At 54.0% G+C, this 17,378-nt stretch overlaps 1 protein-coding gene and 1 long non-coding RNA gene across 4 annotated transcripts in view; both read right to left on the bottom strand.

Moving 5' to 3' along the window:
- Positions 1–439: 439 nt before the first annotated feature.
- Positions 440–2,903, bottom strand: LOC122241455. Its single transcript, XR_006221603.1, has 3 exons — positions 2,111–2,903; positions 1,300–1,440; positions 440–518 (listed from the first exon to the last, which is right to left on the bottom strand). It is a non-coding gene; the product is annotated as an uncharacterized LOC122241455 (long non-coding RNA).
- A 1,573-nt stretch (positions 2,904–4,476) lies between these two features.
- CFAP65 (cilia and flagella associated protein 65) overlaps positions 4,477–17,378 on the bottom strand; it is a 35,817-nt gene continuing 22,915 nt past the window's right edge. For all 3 annotated transcript variants that reach the window (XM_042995353.1, XM_042995352.1, XM_042995354.1), the window contains 14 exons: positions 13,867–14,043; positions 13,505–13,571; positions 13,245–13,355; positions 10,960–11,151; positions 10,701–10,859; positions 9,455–9,598; positions 9,033–9,146; positions 8,747–8,854; positions 7,414–7,458; positions 7,006–7,208; positions 6,591–6,719; positions 5,597–6,085; positions 4,767–4,904; positions 4,477–4,661 (listed from right to left, as the gene is read on the bottom strand). In XM_042995353.1, coding sequence (XP_042851287.1) covers positions 4,529–4,661; positions 4,767–4,904; positions 5,597–6,085; positions 6,591–6,719; positions 7,006–7,208; positions 7,414–7,458; positions 8,747–8,854; positions 9,033–9,146; positions 9,455–9,598; positions 10,701–10,859; positions 10,960–11,151; positions 13,245–13,355; positions 13,505–13,571; positions 13,867–14,043 — 2,209 coding nt within the window. In that variant the 3' untranslated portion in view covers positions 4,477–4,528. The remainder of the gene's footprint in view (positions 4,662–4,766; positions 4,905–5,596; positions 6,086–6,590; positions 6,720–7,005; positions 7,209–7,413; positions 7,459–8,746; positions 8,855–9,032; positions 9,147–9,454; positions 9,599–10,700; positions 10,860–10,959; positions 11,152–13,244; positions 13,356–13,504; positions 13,572–13,866; positions 14,044–17,378) is intronic.

The following is a 17,378-nucleotide window of genomic DNA, read 5'->3' on the forward strand; positions in this document are numbered from 1 at the left end:
TGTTCTTGTTCAGGCCTCTGCTCTTCTGGAAAGAACACTTGAGAGTGGAACTGGGGACCTGACTTCGGGTCTGAGGCTTTTCTGGCTCTATAGGTGCCCTTGGGCAGGTCATTCCCTCTCTTGAGGCCCCAGTTTTGTACTAACTGCTGACCCTGGAAGGGCCCTCCCAACCCTGACTGCTGTGATCCTGTGATGCCTCAGGAAGGCTCTCTCCCCGCCCCACCCAGCCTCTGCACACCACCCCCCACACTTAGCCAGAGTGAGGGGGCGAGTTGCCAAGGTCGCCATGGGGACTAATCTCTAAGAAGGTCAGTGAGGCTCTGGTTCTGCCTTGGCCGGATGGGGATTAGCACCTGGGTATGAGGCCCCCTCCCCCCCCCACTGGTGCCTCCACTCCCAGGTCCCCTGACTCTCACATAGACCCTGGGTACCCTCTGCGTCCAGAGGTTCCAAGGCTGAGTCACAACCAGCAGGTGGGCAGGGGGCCGGTCAGCTGCCACAGCTGTCTGTTTCTCCAGCTGTGGCCAAGACAGAAAAGGGCAGAGACGGAGTCAGACCCAAGCCCCTTGCTGCTCAGTGCCCAGTAGGGCCAGAGCCTTGCCCCTCTTCATCTTTTGCCCTTTAATGGGGAAAGATGGGTTTCTCAAGAGAGGGGTATCAGCCCCACCCCCAGCCCTGGCTATAGAAGCCACTTGTCTCTCCTCTCTTGGGGGTAATTTCCCGCAATGTGGGGTTGGAAGCTGTTTTCACATGGTGTACCCCTACCTCCACAGACACTGTGCCTTCCACCTCTCGATACCCTGACCTTTGACCTGGCACCTTGGAATCTCTCCATCTCTCTGAATTGTGCATCTCTTGTTACGTCACGTTGCCTCTGTGTCTCTGCCTCCGTCCATTTTCTCTGGTTTCTCTCCGGTTGTCTCTGCCCTCTCTCTAGCTCTGGCTTTCACAGGGGGATGATGGGAGGGCTGCAGCTCCCCCCCTCCCCGTCCTGAAATCTTCCCTGTGTCTCCCATCCCTTTGGGCTGTACCCTCTGTCTATCCTTCTGTCCTGCTTGTGTTTTCTGCTCTCCTCCTCCCTTCCACATTTCTCCTGCACGCTTTTCCCATCCCACCGCCACCCGCACTCCCACTGCTCAGTCCCTCTTTCCGCTTCCTCCACTACCTGTCCCCTCCCCCGCCTGGGGTGCTGACAGGGATGACAGGAAGCAGGCTCTGGCTAGGAACAGGAAGGGGGAGGGGTAAGGGGGCCCCTCGAACGCCAGCTGCTGAGCACCCCCCCCCTCCCAAGCCCCGCACCTGCAGGCCAGCCTGGCGCCTGGAGTCTCCGCCCCTGGCCAGGCAGGGAGGAGGGACCTGGACGAGACGCCTGTTCCCTGGCCCTGGTCTGGAAATGCGGGTCTTGGGGACTGGGAGTGGAGTTCTGAGGGAAATTAGGCCCTGGGGGGGGAAAGGCAGTGGCTCTCAGTCACAACGGCCTCCGGTGGCCTGCCCGCTGCTGGCCTAATTCTTCCCACCCCACCCCCCCTTAACTGTGGGGCAGTCATTTCAGGGGGAGAGCTCTTCATTGTGCAGCCCCAAGATTTGGAATCCCAGCCAAAGGTGGGGAGTTTTCACCCCCTTCCATGATTAAGGAGGGGAAGAGGAAGCCCTCAACGACACAGGGAAGATGTGCCAGTGCCGGGTCAGGCCCCTAACAGGCAAATCATTCAGTGCCAGGCAAGGAGCAGAGGGCTGGGCCCAGGACAGAAGCCTGGTCGGGGGGCCAGGGTGGGGACTGCACATATCCCAGCATGGGGACCCATGGATGCCCCCTCCCTGGGGCTGCTGCAGTCCACCCCCTCCCAGAACTGCCTGGAATCTGTCAGAGCCATCTCATCCCCTCCCCCTCCCCCTCCCTTTCTCTGTGCAGAGGACTCAGCAGATCCCGAGGCCCTGCGGGTAGTTGGGTGGGGGTGACGGGGGGGGGGAACAAGTGGAGGGGACAAGCCAGCACCTCCAGAAGCATCCAAAATGGAGCTGGAAGGGACCAGTGACTCCTCACTCTCCTCTTTCACTGGGGGCTACCTCTGTCTGGGAGTACAGTTCCTACCCCATGATGCTTCCTCACCCTAAGGGGAAACTGTAGCTCCTTACTGCTATCCAAGGAGGCTTCCCTCCACCTACGACCCTCTCTCTGGGGCTAGACCAGCATCACCATCAATTTTGAGAGAGGAGGAATGACGGACACCTGGAGTGAAAGGACAGAGACTCAGCTAAGGGCTCACACTGACCTCAGGCTGTGTGTGGAACCCTCAGTTCTAGACTCTCCGGGGCAGGAGGCCAGGGGTCTAAGGCAATCTCCACCCCCCTCCCTCATGTCAGATCTTAACACTTTGACTCCCTGCAGAAGAGGGGCCGGCTGTCTCAGGTTTGGTTGTGGCTAATGACCCGTGGACTCCCACCTAAGATGAGGGACACTGAGACCCACCCTCACCCCCAGCTGCATATAACAGGAAGACTTGGGATTATGAAGTTTAAGAAAGGTGGTTGGCTGTGGTGCCTGGGGACCCCCCCTGGCAAGGGCTACCAGGCCCCATTTGTCCTTTTCCATCTGTCTGTCTGTCTGTCTCAGACATGGGAAGACTGAAAGAAGGGCCAGGGAGATGGCAGGGGGCGAACCCTCAGGATGTCAGCACCAAACAGATGTGAAGGAGCAGACTTGATCTTCATCTGGTTCTAGCTCCCCCACCCTGATTTTCCACACCTCCTCACAGCTAACGATCGAATCCCTCTAAGGCCTCCAACTTCCCAGGTAAGTGGCTCAGCATTATTGCTAGAAGCCCCGAAACCAGGATCTGGGGACTGGTGAGGCCCTTGCCCAAGGCCAGACCAACCCCTCTGAACATACAGGAAAACCGAGGAAAGGCTGGGAAATGACTTGCCCAAGGCCAGAGAGGTCGCTGGGACAGAGAGGGACTAGAAGCTGGGTTTCCACCTCCAGAAGGGCTCCTGTTTCGGCCACAGCCCCCTATGCCACCCGGTGGAGCCAGCTCAGCCAGCCCATATTACCCGGAATCGAGCCGGGCAGCCCCGGAGTTGCGGGCAGGATAAGGCAGGGCGGGCGGGGCCGGATGGGAGCCGGATCTTCCCCGGGAGCGGCTCGCAGCCTCTCCGACCCGTATGGCGGCAGCGGCGGCGGCGACGGCAGGTGCCTGCGTGGCGGTCGGGCCCGGCCCCGGGGCAGGTGCTGAGAGGCCACCCCTGCCTCACGCGAGCCGAACGAACAAAACGCTCAGGTCCGGTTTGTGCGAGGGGCTCGTCGCGGGGCGGGAGCGGAAGGCCCGGGGCCTGGCTGTGGCCCTTGGTGATCTCCTGTCCTGGTCTTCCGAGAGCACAGTGCCACACAGCGCTCCGCTAGCCGCCGCCCTCACCTGCGCGCATCTGCGGCTGACACGTCGCCCGCCGGGGCGGCCACCGCAGGTGTGCACCTGGTCCGCCCCTCCCTTCCTGGCCACCCTTCACCTGGCCGGGCCGTGCTTGGCTTGGTCCCCAGCCCACTCCCCCGAGCTTGTGCGGGATTCTGGGCTCAGCGCGCCCTTATACGGCCTGCTCAGTCCCCGCCCCTAGTCACACACACACACACACACACACACACACACACACACCTGTCCGGGCGCCCGTTTGCTCCAAGCAAATATTGACTCAGAGGAGGCGGAGCGCCCCCACCCCCTCCCCACCCCTGCCAGGGCTCTGGGGCCTGAGCTCTTTGGAGGCCTTGGCCGCGGGGGTGGAGGGGGGGTGTCGGGGACCTGGGCGCCTCTGGAACAACACCAGATGTCACTTTTCCACCCACCTGCCTCTGGGGGGGGGGTGGGAGGAGCAGAGGATAGAGGCTGCCGGGAGGAGGTTAGGGGGAGTGGGAGGGGAGGTGGGTATCCTGGGGGACGAGGACACTCCCTAGGCTGGTGATTCAGATTCACGATGGGAATCGCTTAGTAGGGTCTGTGGCCCGCTAGCTGTGACCTCCACCCGCGTCCCAGCGTCTAGCACAGCCCTCCGCGACGTGCCTTGGTTTCCTTTCTTTCTCAGCTCTTAGCAGAGCCCCAGGAGCCCGGCAGATGCTGATAAAGGGCTGGCGATGGAAGGACCCAGCCTCGGAGCAGGCGCAACAGGGAAAGGGGAGGGGTGGTCACCTCGCCGCGCGGCCACCTGCTGCTCGGACTAGGCCGGGCGCTTTCCTGTCCACCAGGCAAAGGCCAGCTAGGCCCCGCCCGAAGCGCCCTCCACTGGCCAAACCAGGTCTAGCGCCCGGCAGAGAGCGGCGGGAACTCTCGCCCAGCTGCGCTGTGGAGCGGAGAGGCGCAACTTTCCAGCATCCAAATCTGCAATGAGTCGCTGCAGTCCACCTCAGCCACTCCAACCATCTGTCCCTCCCAGAACGCGTGCGAGAATTCCTCCTAGGTCGGGGAAATAAAGTCAAGGCAGATACGGGGGGAAAAAAAAAAGGCTATATGCTTTACTGGCGGGGCGGTGGAGATGGGGGTCCTTAAAGCAGCAAGTCCGTGGGGCGAGGCGCTGACATCTGCAGAGTGTTGGTAGGGGGCGGCGCCACCGGGCGGGGCACCTCTGCTTGATGCAGCCCGAGGGGCGGCTCTGCCAGCAAGTCTGGAGTCACAATCCTGGAAGGCAGAGAGCCCCAGTAAGGCGTTGGAGAGAGGCTTCGGGCCCGAGCCTGCCCGCCCCTGCCGTCCCTCGCGCCCTTCGGGCGCAGTCGGCGCCCCCACCTGGAAACGCTGAACGGGGGCAGGGCGATGACGCGTGGCCGGGAGGTGAGCACCACCTCCCCGCGGCTCGCTTCCACCAGGATGTTCTGGATCATGTTCTCCAGCAGCGCCTCCTGCAGGTTGGCGAACGCCGGGAGACTGCGAGTGGCGGGGACATGGGTGTCAGCACCGCCTTCTACAGCGCTCGCGTTCTCCGCTTCCTCTGTGCTGTATACTGTGTGCCCTGTGCTCTACGTGGATTCTCATTTAACTTCCTGCCCTTCCAACACTATAAGGCATCCTTGTCCCAATTTTACAGACCCCCAAATTGGGGCTTAAAAGGGACCAAGTTGCCAAACGTTACACTGGCTGGTGCCAGTGGTGAAATCCAAACCCAGGCAACTGTAGGCCCCATCTCATCTCAGGGCCAGGCTTGGGAAAAGGCACCCAGCGGTGGGAGGGTCCCGAAGGGACCAGGTGGGGCCTAAGGAATCCCAACAAAGACAGAAAGCTGCCCCCAGAGCAGCCCCAGGGGAAGGACCTACCAGAAGAGGTGGTGCTTCTCTCTGGCCTCTAGAAACCCATTTAAGAGACTTCAGAGACTAGAACTACCCCCTGGAGATGATGTGCTAGTGAATGTTAATAGCCAGGTCTTGGAGGGAAAAAGTAAATCTCAGATCGCCATTCTGTAAATACCCCCTGAAGGCCTTCAGCTCAGAGAGATGGGAGTGCACGCTGAGCTGGGAAGAGCCTTGCACGCAGATAGAGGCTGGCCCCAGCACACCATTGCCTCCCAGGATCCTTTTGTGCACAGCTGCCCTCCAAACCCTCGCCTGGCTCTGGTTCCTCACCGGCTGATCGCCTCCTTCTCATCCTTTTCTTGCTCCTCCTTCACTATGACCTTCAGCTGCTGCTGCCACCGCCATTTCAGGGATTCCTGGGACATGCGCTGCCGTGTGGGCTCAATCGCCATCCAGGGCAACTTCTCTTCCTTCTCTAGCTCCTCTGCCTCCAGCTCCTTCTTGCCTGTCTCCTTCACCTCTTCCAGCTCCTCTTGTTCCTCTTCTTCCTCCTCCAGCTCTTCCTCCTCCTCTTCGCTCTTCTCCCCCTCTTCTTCCATTTCTTTCTTCCCCAGGCTCAGTTCGTCCTCCTCCTGCTCCTTGCCTTTGTCTTCCTCCCAGCTGCTGGAGGATGGACACAGGACTGGCGCTAAGTGTAGGCTGTTGTTCTTGGCCATGAACTTGGCTGACTGCTCACTCCAGAACTGGCAGAAGTAAGGTATCTTCTCCACCAGGTTTTGGTCCACGGCCTCATGGAAGATCTTGTCTTCTAGCAGACCCCTGCATGGCAGGGAGGAAGAGAAGGTCCTTGCTGAGAGGCCTTGCAGCCCCCTGTGGGTCTCTGACTTCCGTGTTCCCCAAGGGGCAGTGCCTGCCTACTATGTCTACAAATGGGTGCTAAGCAGGGAAGGAGACCTCTTAGTTGCCCCCTCTATCCCTTCTTTGGAGGAAGGCACCTCTGGGCCCCGTGGGTTCTTAGAGACAGAGCCAGGAGGTCAGAGTCACACAAACAAGGGACAGGAGTCCTGGGTAAACAGTGAACTGACTTGGGCCTTATCTACCAGCCATGGACAGGACAAAACTTAGGATCCAGCCGTGAGGATTCCTCTAGCCAGCTCCATTAGAGCTGCCCTATCCTGGGGCCACCAGTGGAAGGACCTTGTAAGGAAGTTCTAGTTTTCAAGAAAGGAAGGGACTTCAGGGCCCATGGGGGGAACCCAGAGTTGGCTGAATGAGTGCAGAGAGATGAGGGGGGTGATGAGGGTCTGGGGGCAGGGGTTGTCACCTGATGATGGCGGTGAGACAGTCAACCAGGAGTTGCTTCTCCTGCTTGGAGACAGGGGCCCACTTGTCAGGGGATTCTTCCTCAGAAGCTGCCAACTCCTTCCTGGGGCATTTTCTCTTTGGCAGCTCCCTGGAACAGGCCGTGACATTCTGAGTGGTCTGGGCAAGCCACCATGCTGGGGGTGGGGTCATGAGCAATGGTGGTGGTGATGCAGTCATGAGAACATAGATGACCTTGGGGCAGGCCCTGGCTTTGGCCCAAATATAGTGCTACTGCATTTGGGGAACCAAGCCCAAACCTCAGTCGGCACAGGATCTGAAGAGGCTCCAAGTTGGCAAGGGAAAGAAGGTGGTGGGGCAGGAAGCCTAGTGAGGTTCCCCAGGGGGCAGAGACCCCTCCCTCCCTGAGAGTTCACCGGTGTAAGAAGTGGCGGGGAAAGTCGGAGAAGAAGTTGGCCAGGAAGTAGTCGGTGGCGTGTGCACGGGCAGTGAGGCCCAAGCACAGTATGCCTGGCGAGGGCAGCTGGGGACACAGCCAGGATGGCTCCTCCTTTGAGATCTTAAGGTTCCAGCTGGCAGGTCGGTTGAGAGGCTGCTGATTCTTGATGGGGGGCAGCGTCTTTGAAAAGGGGGAGATGTGGATGACAGGGGTTTGGGGACTCCATTCCCATCACTGATGGGTCCTTAGCTCCCAACCAGGCCTTTAGGGCCAAATAGGGCTGTGACCCCTTCCTTTCAGGAAGCTGGGCCAGCAGTTGGAGGTATCTCTGGAAGCAAAGAAGGATCTTTCAATTTATCCCAAGGAGATGGGTTTAGGACCTCACCTTGTACTTCCTCACAGGTTCACAGGCTGTACAATATGCCCTTCTCTGTGGAAGCAAAGAGACCTGTGCTTAGGATATAAGACGCCTAGAGGGACTCCCCTCTTCTTACCCTTCCTGCTGACCCATGGAGGGCCTAAAGCCAATGCCAGGATCTGCCGCCCTCTTGATCCCACCCAACTCCCAGTCACACCCTTTTCCAGGACCTTCCCTAAGGAAGGTCTGCCTGCAGACAAGGAAAACCAGATAACCCAACTGAAGGAAAGAGAAAGAACATGCCACCAAACATGTGCAGGCTGTCCCAAGGGAGCGTGTCCTTGTGCCTTGGAGCTTTGTGGTTTGGTGTGGTAAGAAAATACCCTCCCTCATTAAGATGTAATTCAGAAATCCCTTCTCCCATACCCTCAAGACATGATTTGCGTTCACAGTTGGGCCACAGTTTCAGAGAGGAGCAGTGCTTCCCTGGGGGTTCAGTGTGGTGAGGACAGAGGTGATCAAGGTGCACAAATACTAGCACAGGGGGGCTGTGAAACCAGAGGAAGAACTAAGATGGATGTTTAGTCTCATGCTTATTATCAGTCTCTTCCTACAAATACTAATAGCCATGTTTAGCACATGCTTACCTGGTGCCCGGCACTGTTGGAGGCACTTTTCTTGTATGACCTCATTTAATCCTTACAACAATGCTGCAAAGCAGGCACTATTTTTCTTGCATCCAAAAATATTTTTTAAACTTTTATTTTTAACCTTCTTAATATGGAAATTTTCGAATGTACAGGAAAGTGGAGAGAATGTACAAAGAGTCTTCCATTATCCACCACCCACCTTCAAAAATCAGTAGCTCATGGCCAATCTTGTCTCATCTGGGCCCCACCTCTGGGCTGTCTTGAAGCCAATCCCAGATGTCATATTATCCCCATTTTACAGTTGAGAGAACTAAGATAATTAAATAGCTTGACCAAGATGCCAGAGCTAGAAATCATCAAAGCCAAGCATCAAAACTCAGCAAATTGTCTCCAGAGTCTGCACCTGAACCCACTATACCACACTGTCTTCCAGCAGAGGGTGAGCTCTGTCTTGTTTCCCCTGGGTCCCAGCATTTAGCAGGCACCCATTAAATACTGGGGCTACACGAGGCAGGGAATGGTCAGCCAGGTTTTTGTACCCAGAAGAGAGTCTCCTGGGGAGATGCTATGTTTCATCTAATGAAAGAAAGCTAATCTAGGGCAGGCTGGCCAGTTTTGCATGTAAGACTACCTCAGATCACTACCTCTGACCCCTCTGGTAAGGCGGTCAGAAGATCTGTGGTGTTCAAGGCCCACTCTGGCCTCCTCACCTTTACTTTCTTATCTGTGATGGTGAATTCCACTTTCTGCCGCACCTCCTCAATCTTCCACTCTTGTAGCTCCTTATGGTACTGATTCAGGAGCTCCTGCTGGTGCACCTGTAGCCCAGGATGAGGACAGTGAAGGCCAAGGTCTGGAGGGTCTATGTGCTTTGGGCCCCCCTCATCCAGGGGCTGGCCTCTGCCTCTCTCTGGAAGTCTGGGGATCTCATAGCTCACCCCACACCCGAGGACTGGGAGCTCTGCCATCCCAGCTTCTCTCTGGTGCCAGTCCTACCTTGCACACTAGGTCTATGCTGTAGAAGCTGGCATGCACTGAGGTCTGCAGGGTCACCACAAATGGGATTGTCTCTTCAGGAGCCACCTTCCCTCTCATGGGACTCACAGACACCTGTTTGTTTGGGGAAGGGAGGTCTCTGGAGATTTTCAGGGATGGGATGGGGTGGGTAGGATGAGGTGGGGTGGAGCAGGTTGGACGGAGTGAGATGGTGGGACAGGATAAGATGGGATGGGATGGGGTGGGATGGAATAGGATGGGATGGGATGGGATGGGATGGTGGGGTGGCCTGGGGTGGGATGGTGAGGGGAAGTTGAGTGGGATGGGGTAAGATGAAACAAGACGGGATAGGATGAGGTAGAATAGGGTGGGTCTGGAGCCCTGCTAGAGGCTCTGATTCTGTGGAAACAGGGGACTCTCACCTCCCCAAAGTCTAGAGGCTTCAGCTGCCACTCAAAGACAATGGTCTCATTCTTAGAGATGTTGTTGAGGAACAGAAGGCGGCGGCACTTGCTCTGCACAGGAATGTTTCCCAGAGAGATATGAGACCGGGACAGGAAGACATTCTGTTGGTGGAGACAACACAACAGCCACCTTGGAAGGTGAAGGAATAATAACCATAGCAACCACTACCAGTTAGTGAGTGCTTTCAACAGGCCAGGTACCATGGTAGGCAGTTCACATGCATCTGATCCTCACCATGGTCCTGTGATATAGGTATTATTATTGTACCCATTTTACTGATGTCCTGCTAAGGTTTAGAAAACATAAATAATTTTTCCAAAGATCTCTTACAGGCTGGGAGAAACCCAGTCTCACTCTAAAGCCTATGATTTTGACCATTAAAATAGGCTTGGAAGGGCTGAGAAAGGATGGCTGTAAATTAATTGGGGGATCTTCAATCCTTCAATCTGTTGGCTTCTTCACTGGGAACAAAACAGAGTATCTGGAAAAACTGAGGCCACATGGAAGGGGCACTTTCTCTGTCTGGAGCCTGAGTGCCTCCAGGGCTAGGACTTTGCCTGGTTCTTCTTTGTGTCCTCAGGGCCTTCATAGTGCTTCTCATGCAGTTAGAGTCCAAAAAGTGGAAGGGTGAACAGGCAGATGTATGGGTGGATAATGACTGGGTGGCTGCATGGAAGTATGGATGGTTACATGGATGGGTAAATGGGCATGTGGGTCAATGGAAGGAGATGGATGGATGGGTGGATGAATGAATGGGTCAGACCTCCCAACAGTGAGATGTGTTTGAACTAAAGATGGTGTTACTGACCCTAGATGTCTTATAGCAAAATTCATCTAGGTCGAGGGGAGGAACTGTTCTGTATGAAGATAACACCTCACAGCCCTAAAATGGGAGAGCTTCCTTCAACCCCTTCCAGAATCCCCATCCCCATGTCCAGAGAAGAGGGCAGGATGCAGGGCCCTGCAGCAGGTGGAGTGGCTTGAGCAGGAACTCCTATGGGCACTAGATGGCAGGGTAAGCCTCTCTTTGAACCAGTGCTGCCTCCTAAATCTGGAGGAGGGCTGGTTCCAGGCTTTACCTCTGCAACCCTCCCTCTCACCTCCATCGCATTTCCTTCCTAGCTTCCCTATCCCTCCACTGGCCACCCCAGGGCCCTCAGGCTCCTCCTAGGCCTCAGGCCTTCCTACCTCCCTTCCCCCTACCTGTCCAGGAACCATCAGCCTAGAATGTATGGAGTTGTTGTCCCAAGAGGAGATGTTGTGGAAGGGGGCTGTGTCCCCCATGACATGGGGGTCATAGCCCACTCCCTGGAAGCGGATGATGGCTGAGTTCCATCCTAGGATATGTATGGGCACATCCACCTGGGAAGTTAGGAGGGTGGGGAAGGGACTGGTCAGAGCAAGGCTTGCCGAAGAGGCCAACTCCAACATCCACCCTCAATTAGCCCAGGCTGCTGCTCACTGTGTAGGTCTTGGCCTCAATCGGTGAGAAGATCCACAAGACCTGAGCCGTTGAGCCTGGCTGGATCTCCCCTTGGGGGTTGAGGCAGCTGAAGATAGGGTGATCAAAATTCTTTTCCTGAACCTGTGACAGGATGTTGGTCTGGATCTCATATGTCACAGGCACTGAGCCACCGTTATACAGCTCATAAATCTGTAAGGGGAGGGGCAGGAAGAGTGAAGTCTCCACACATCAGCTCAGGGCTGCAATGCAGACAGCCTGGGATTCTGTGTCCGCTATAGGAGGGCAGGTTGATCTCCATGATGTCACCCTTACAGCCCCAGAGCTCCCTAACTACCTTGGGTTTCCCTTGTGGCTTGATCACCCAAGAAGTATGTAACTGTATTTTCAGACTGTGACACTTTAGGATACTCTGTAATCCTTTTTTCCCCTCTAAATTTACCTTTGTCAAGGCATAAGGGGACACTAATGCTTGTGTCTCTAGTGTTAAAATTTATAGAACTGGCCACGCATGCACCCTTCACTCTTTAGAATTTTCTAGGCTCTCTTTCTGACCACCTAACACTTTTCATGTCCACCATAAGAGGCAGTCCTGCTTAAAGGCAGATAAGGGAGTGTAAGGAAGGTATAAGGTTCCTCAAGGCTAACTCCGAAGTGTGGGAATCACAGAATGTCCTGGAAGAAACCAGACATCTTCTGGTCCAATCCTTCATTTTAAGAAAATGGAAGCCAGAGAGAATAAACAGTTCATTTGGATCTAGGTCTTGCCCCCTCATCTTTATCAGCAACTGCTCCTGAATATGCTGATTTTATTTTTCTTGCTTGGGTCACCCTCTGAGCTCCAGACCTGGTATCCAACCTCTTCCAGACAAGCCCCCTCCCCCCGCATTGTCTCATAGGCATCTACAATTTGGTAAAAAACCAAAGTCTTCACTACAAAGCCTATTTCTATATGCAGTGTGTCTCCTTTCAGTAAATGCTCAAACTAGGAATTCAATACATCCCAATCCCTCCCTTTCTCCTACTTTCCAAGTCTGGCCCCAGCAAGTCCCAAAGATTCTGCCTCCATAATGTAAATTAAATCTGTTCATTTCTATCTCCGCTGCCCTCTTGCAGGTCCAGACAACCATCTGTCACCATCTCATGAATGACAGAGGAAGTTTGGCCATGGTTGTGGAGATTGGCTGAAGGCACAATTGGGTCTCCTGGCTCCAGATCTGGGAGCATTCTCCATCATCTATGTTGAAGGCCATGGGGGAGTGGTCTAGTCTCTCTGGAAAGATCTCCAGGGGGCACAAGAGTCTTTGCCTCCCAGGAAGCCAGTAGAGTAGAGGGTGGTATAGGAAATCAAACAGAGCTTGGGGCTTGGGGTGCCCCCCTCTTAGGTCCAGAAAGCCCATTCCTCTGACTCTAGGATGGATGACCAGAGGCCTCTGCTCAGAAATACAAGGACTTCTAAAAGGTTAGAAATTTCTCAGCTGTGGCATGTTTGAGAAAACACTATGTCCTGCTCTGGGAGACTTCCAATGTACATTTTCAGAGCAAAGGAACTCAATTCCTTCCAATTAAGACAGAAAATTCTATAGCTTTGCAAGGATTCACATTTGTTTTTCACACTCCAGAAAGAGGTCCTTCAAGGAGAGGGAGCCAAGATGGCGGAACAGCATGGAAGTTTTTTGTGTGTCTCACGTCCATGAAATACAGTCAGACCAACGCTAAACCATCCTGCACACCTAGAAAACTTATTTGAGGATTAACAGAAAGAGGTCCTTCTTGGGAGCAGTGATTTTCAAACTGGGGCTGAGACCTATTAGTGAGCAGGTCAGGAAACTAATTTAGCAGGTCATGTCCAGTGTGTAAGAAATGGAATGCAATAAAATAAAAACGGAAGACATCAGAACACTTTGCATGTAGTAGGGTACATATGGATTTGTGATACTATGTTTCAATTGGTATGTGATGTATGTACTTACTGGGTTATTATCCAAAACACGTTAATGTGATTCATGGTCAAAGAAGTTTGAAAAATCCTCTGCTAGAGGAGAGAACCGTCTGCTTTTGCAGGGGAACGAGGTCTGGCAAAGGGCTTAGCACTAGGCACCAGGAAGCAGAAACGTCTCGATTTGGCTCTCTCCCAATTGCCCAATCTCAGGGTTCAAACTTGTAGCCCCACCTGGTAGAGTGAGGAGTTCCGGAAGGTAGGGTCTTTGTCACCTCTATACATGCTGATGTATAGAGATCAATGCTTAGGCTTCTTGGTAACCAGGACAATGTAGACTACTGACCTGCCTTGGGGGCAGTGTGTCGTCGATGGGGACAGGGATGAACAGGTGGCTAGTGGAGGTGAAGTGCACGTACTTTTGCTCCAGCTTCACTGTCACACCTATGAAATTTAGCTGGAAATAGAAAGCCCATGAGTAGCATCCTTCCCTGGGAGGAAGTGAAGCACCCAACAGAGAGATCTGGACCCTAGCTCCCCAGGGGGGAGCACGGTTTCCTGCTCCTCTCTCCGGTGTCCAGGGCAAGAGGAGCTCTAGGGTCTCACCAGGATCTCACGGCCATAGGACACCTTGAAGAGCACTGGGAGGCGATCAGTGCCGATGAACAGGTGGCTGGAAGGGAGGAGACAAATCTGGGATGAGTTATTGAGCCCTGGTACAAGTGGAAGAGCAAAGTACCTGTGACTTTGAGGCAGCCAGCCCCTGGGAACATGTGGAAACCCCTGAGTTGTGATGGGGCAAGAGGAAAATCAAACCTCCCCACCAGGTGGGTGGGCAGGGTCCTCCCAGGGTAGCAGCCACTTAGGGTACCCTGGAATCACAGAGTGCAAGGCCAAGCTCTTCCAGGAACCAAGGGAAAGGGGGATCTCCAGGACAAGAAGTGTAAGGACTGGCATGGGAGGAGCACCTGTATTTGAACTCCACCATCTGCTCTTGCCCAGGACCTAGGCTCCCAGCCTTGGGGCTGATGGAGAATATGCAGTTGTCCTGTACACGCATTTGGTGCAGCTCAGTGCAGTCAAACTCTGCTTGCTCTGCCCACAGCTCCAGGTCAATCTGCTGGTCACTTGGAAAGAGGAACGCCCTGAGAGAGGGGTACAGAGCAGGACTGAAGCCTCTTAGAACAGAGAGGTGGGACCTCTGAGCTCCAGATGGGATGGATGGAGGTCTCCCCCACTCCCTCCCCCAATTTGGTAAGCCATCCCATGCACAGCTGAGCAAACGTGGCTACGGTTGATTCTCATTTCATAATAGCCCCCAAACTTGGGAACAGCAGCAGGTCCCTGGTGACACAAAGTGTCAGGTCAGGGCTTCCATTGTGGGTGACAGGGGCCCAGGGGGAGTGCCTGTGTAGGTAACTTTGTGTAGGTAACTTTGAGTTAGTTAGCCATTAACCCTGGAGGGGTTGGTGTGACACAGCTCTTAGGAAGGGCCATTTGAAGCACCTAAAAATGCTGGCAGGACCAACCAGAGGCCCCTAAGAGGTAGGGTGTCCAGGATGGCATGGGCACAGGGACAGAGAACCGATGGCCCAGCAGGGCTGGCTCTCTTGAATCTGGAGCAGTTCTGGGCATAGAATTGATGCCTCCCCAAATGCCTCACATTGTGGTAAAGTAGATATTGCACTCTCACTAGCTGACAAAACAAGTGGCAAATGGGTCCCCAGGTTACAATCTGAAAAGACGGACCCCTTCACTCACAAAGGCACAGCACAGAACTGGGCTCAACCTGGGCCATGACAGGGAGGGCACGGACAGGGAGCAGCCAGATGGGGAAATGCTCAACAAAGAGTGGAGGAAATGCAAATCAAGACTCCCTTGAATCAACCTGAAATATTTTCACATCAGAAACATGATAAACAGTTCCACTCGGGGCATCCGGGTGGCTCAGTCGGTTAAGCATCCAACTCTTGGCTTCAGCTCAGGTCATGATCTCGTGGTTTGGTGAATTTGAGCTCACCCTTGGGCTCCAGGCTGAGGTTGTTCAGCACGAAGCCTTCTTGGGATGCTCTCTCTCCACCCCTCTCTCTCTGCCCCTTCCCTGCTCGTTCTGTCTCTCTCAAAATAAATGAATAAAACTAAAAAACCAAACACATACACACAAAAACAAACAAACAAACAAACAAACAAAAAAACCAGTTCCACTCAATGCTGTGTAAGTTTAGAAAGAACAGACACCTTCAAACATTGGGAGGGAAGGAACCGCTACCACTTTTGTTGTAGGGATTTTGACAGGGCCGACTAGAATTGTAGCAGCTCATGCCCTTTGACTCAGAAATTCCCTCCTGGGAAACTAACCTGTAGGAATAAATGCATGCTTGTGCACGCGTGTGCACGCATACACAGATGTTTATTACAACTTTCTTTGTAGTGGCAAAAAAAAAAAGGCACTGGGAACAACTAATGTCATCCAGTGTGAGATTAGCTTAATAACTTAAGGGCCATTCATATTGGGGAGTATTATGCAATATATTAAAAAGAATGAGTTAGAATTGTATGCATCGATCTGTATTGAGCTGAACAGAATGTTACTGGCATCATGTTGAGTGAAAATGTTATTGGTGTAATGCTGAGCAGAAATCATTATGTATAGTATTGTGCCATTACTGTGAAAAAAAAGCAAGAGAAATATAATAACTCCTGGACTGTGTTTGTGTGTACGTTGTCCAAGCGCTGAGTGTGAAAGCCCACTCCACACCCCTCATCACCCCAGCACAGTGGACGTGGAATGGGACCTGGGGAGTTTCTCACTTTTCTTCCATCACCTTTGTGATTTTTGACAGGTGAATAAACTGTTTTTGTCATTTCATTAGTGGGGGGGGGGATACTGATCAGCTGCAAAACTGGAGATCTTGCTACTTTAGGGTTCTCTCGATAGTTCTGACACTTCCGTTTCCCTCGCTGCCTGCACCCAGTTCCCATCCCAATAATCCCACCCCCCTTTCCCTGCCAGTCTTCTAGTGTGGGTCTCCCTTCCTGTTCCCCCACCTCAAGCTGCTAGTCCCTTTTTCTCCCTGCACCCTGCACCCCAGACCGGAGTGATAGGTCATGGACGTAGATCATGTCTTTGTCCCCCATCCCTGCTTACATCACCATCAATGCCCTCAGGAAGAAGTTCAAACTCTTAAAAAGATGCCATGGGGGGCGCCTGGGTGGCGCAGTCGGTTAAGCGTCCGACTTCAGCCAGGTCACGATCTCGCGGTCCGTGAGTTCGAGCCCCGCGTCGGGCTCTGGGCTGATGGCTCGGAGCCTGGAGCCTGTTTCCGATTCTGTGTCTCCCTCTCTCTCTGACCCTCCCCCGTTCATGCTCTGTCTCTCTCTGTCCCAAAAATTAAAAAAAAAAAACAAAAAACAAAAAAACGTTGAAAAAAAAAAAAAAAAAAAGATGCCTTGGCCCTTGCCTGCCTCCCAAGCCACATCCCGGGCCCCTTCCTCCCTATGAATCCTCCAGCCACTCTGAGACCTTTTAGCCACGTACGTTCCAGGCCCTCTGTCTGGAAGGTTCTTTGCAGTCTCTCTGCCTCACCTCCCTAGGCTGCAGGTCTAGCTTAGTTATAGCTTTCTTTAGCACACATCACCCTGCATCAAAAAGTTGGCCTGCCCCAGACCCCTATGGCACCCAGAGGGCCAGGCTTGGAATTGTTGGCACCTGGATTCTGAGGGCCAGGTCTGGAGCCTGGACCTAGGAAGCCCCCCGTAAACATTTAGCCAGGACTTAATGAGTGCACGAGAGAACAGAAGATGTTAACCAGCATATCTGCTGTCCCTAAGGCCTTCCGTCTCCCTGGCCAGGAGCAAAGGCACCAGAGGAGATGACCCGGAGGGAGAATGGCTGCTATGGGGTTTCTATTTCTTCTGATGCTCCCCCTCCCACTTGGGGTTCTCACCCTGTCCTGCCTGCTGCCACCTCTAGGCTAACTCCACACTCCCCATTTCTCACTGGTCCTGGCAAGAATAAAACCTTCAGTCTGTTCTTTATGAGCTCAGCAGAGACCAGCTAGAATTTTCAAAAATAGCCTTCTAAGAAACTGAAAGGAAACACAACAACACAAAAAGCCTAGGAGAGTCAAGCCTTCCAAGGAAAGTCCGCTGTGCTTGGAATCCTGGAAGAAGCACGGACTGCCTTCCTGGACCTCAAATGATCTCCTGACGGATGGGCCCAGCTCAGCGGGCACCTTGCCTGGATTTCCTCCCACCTCGGTTTCCAGCAACCTGGACTCTCTCCACAGAGAGTATGAGCTGGCTTGCTCCTGCACAAACACACTTGCATGCATAATCCCCACCAAAATACCCTGTGCCATGCCAGGACAGACTAACGCCACTTTTCCTGTAGGGCCTGGCTTCTGGCCACTCGAAGAGCCCAGTGAATGGCAGATCTGGAGCTCAGGCGGGCCCCGGGCCTTCCCCACCAGGCCAGCAG

Source organism: Panthera tigris, chromosome C1, assembly GCF_018350195.1.
Source record: "Panthera tigris isolate Pti1 chromosome C1, P.tigris_Pti1_mat1.1, whole genome shotgun sequence".
Classification (NCBI taxonomy): domain Eukaryota; kingdom Metazoa; phylum Chordata; class Mammalia; order Carnivora; family Felidae; genus Panthera; species Panthera tigris.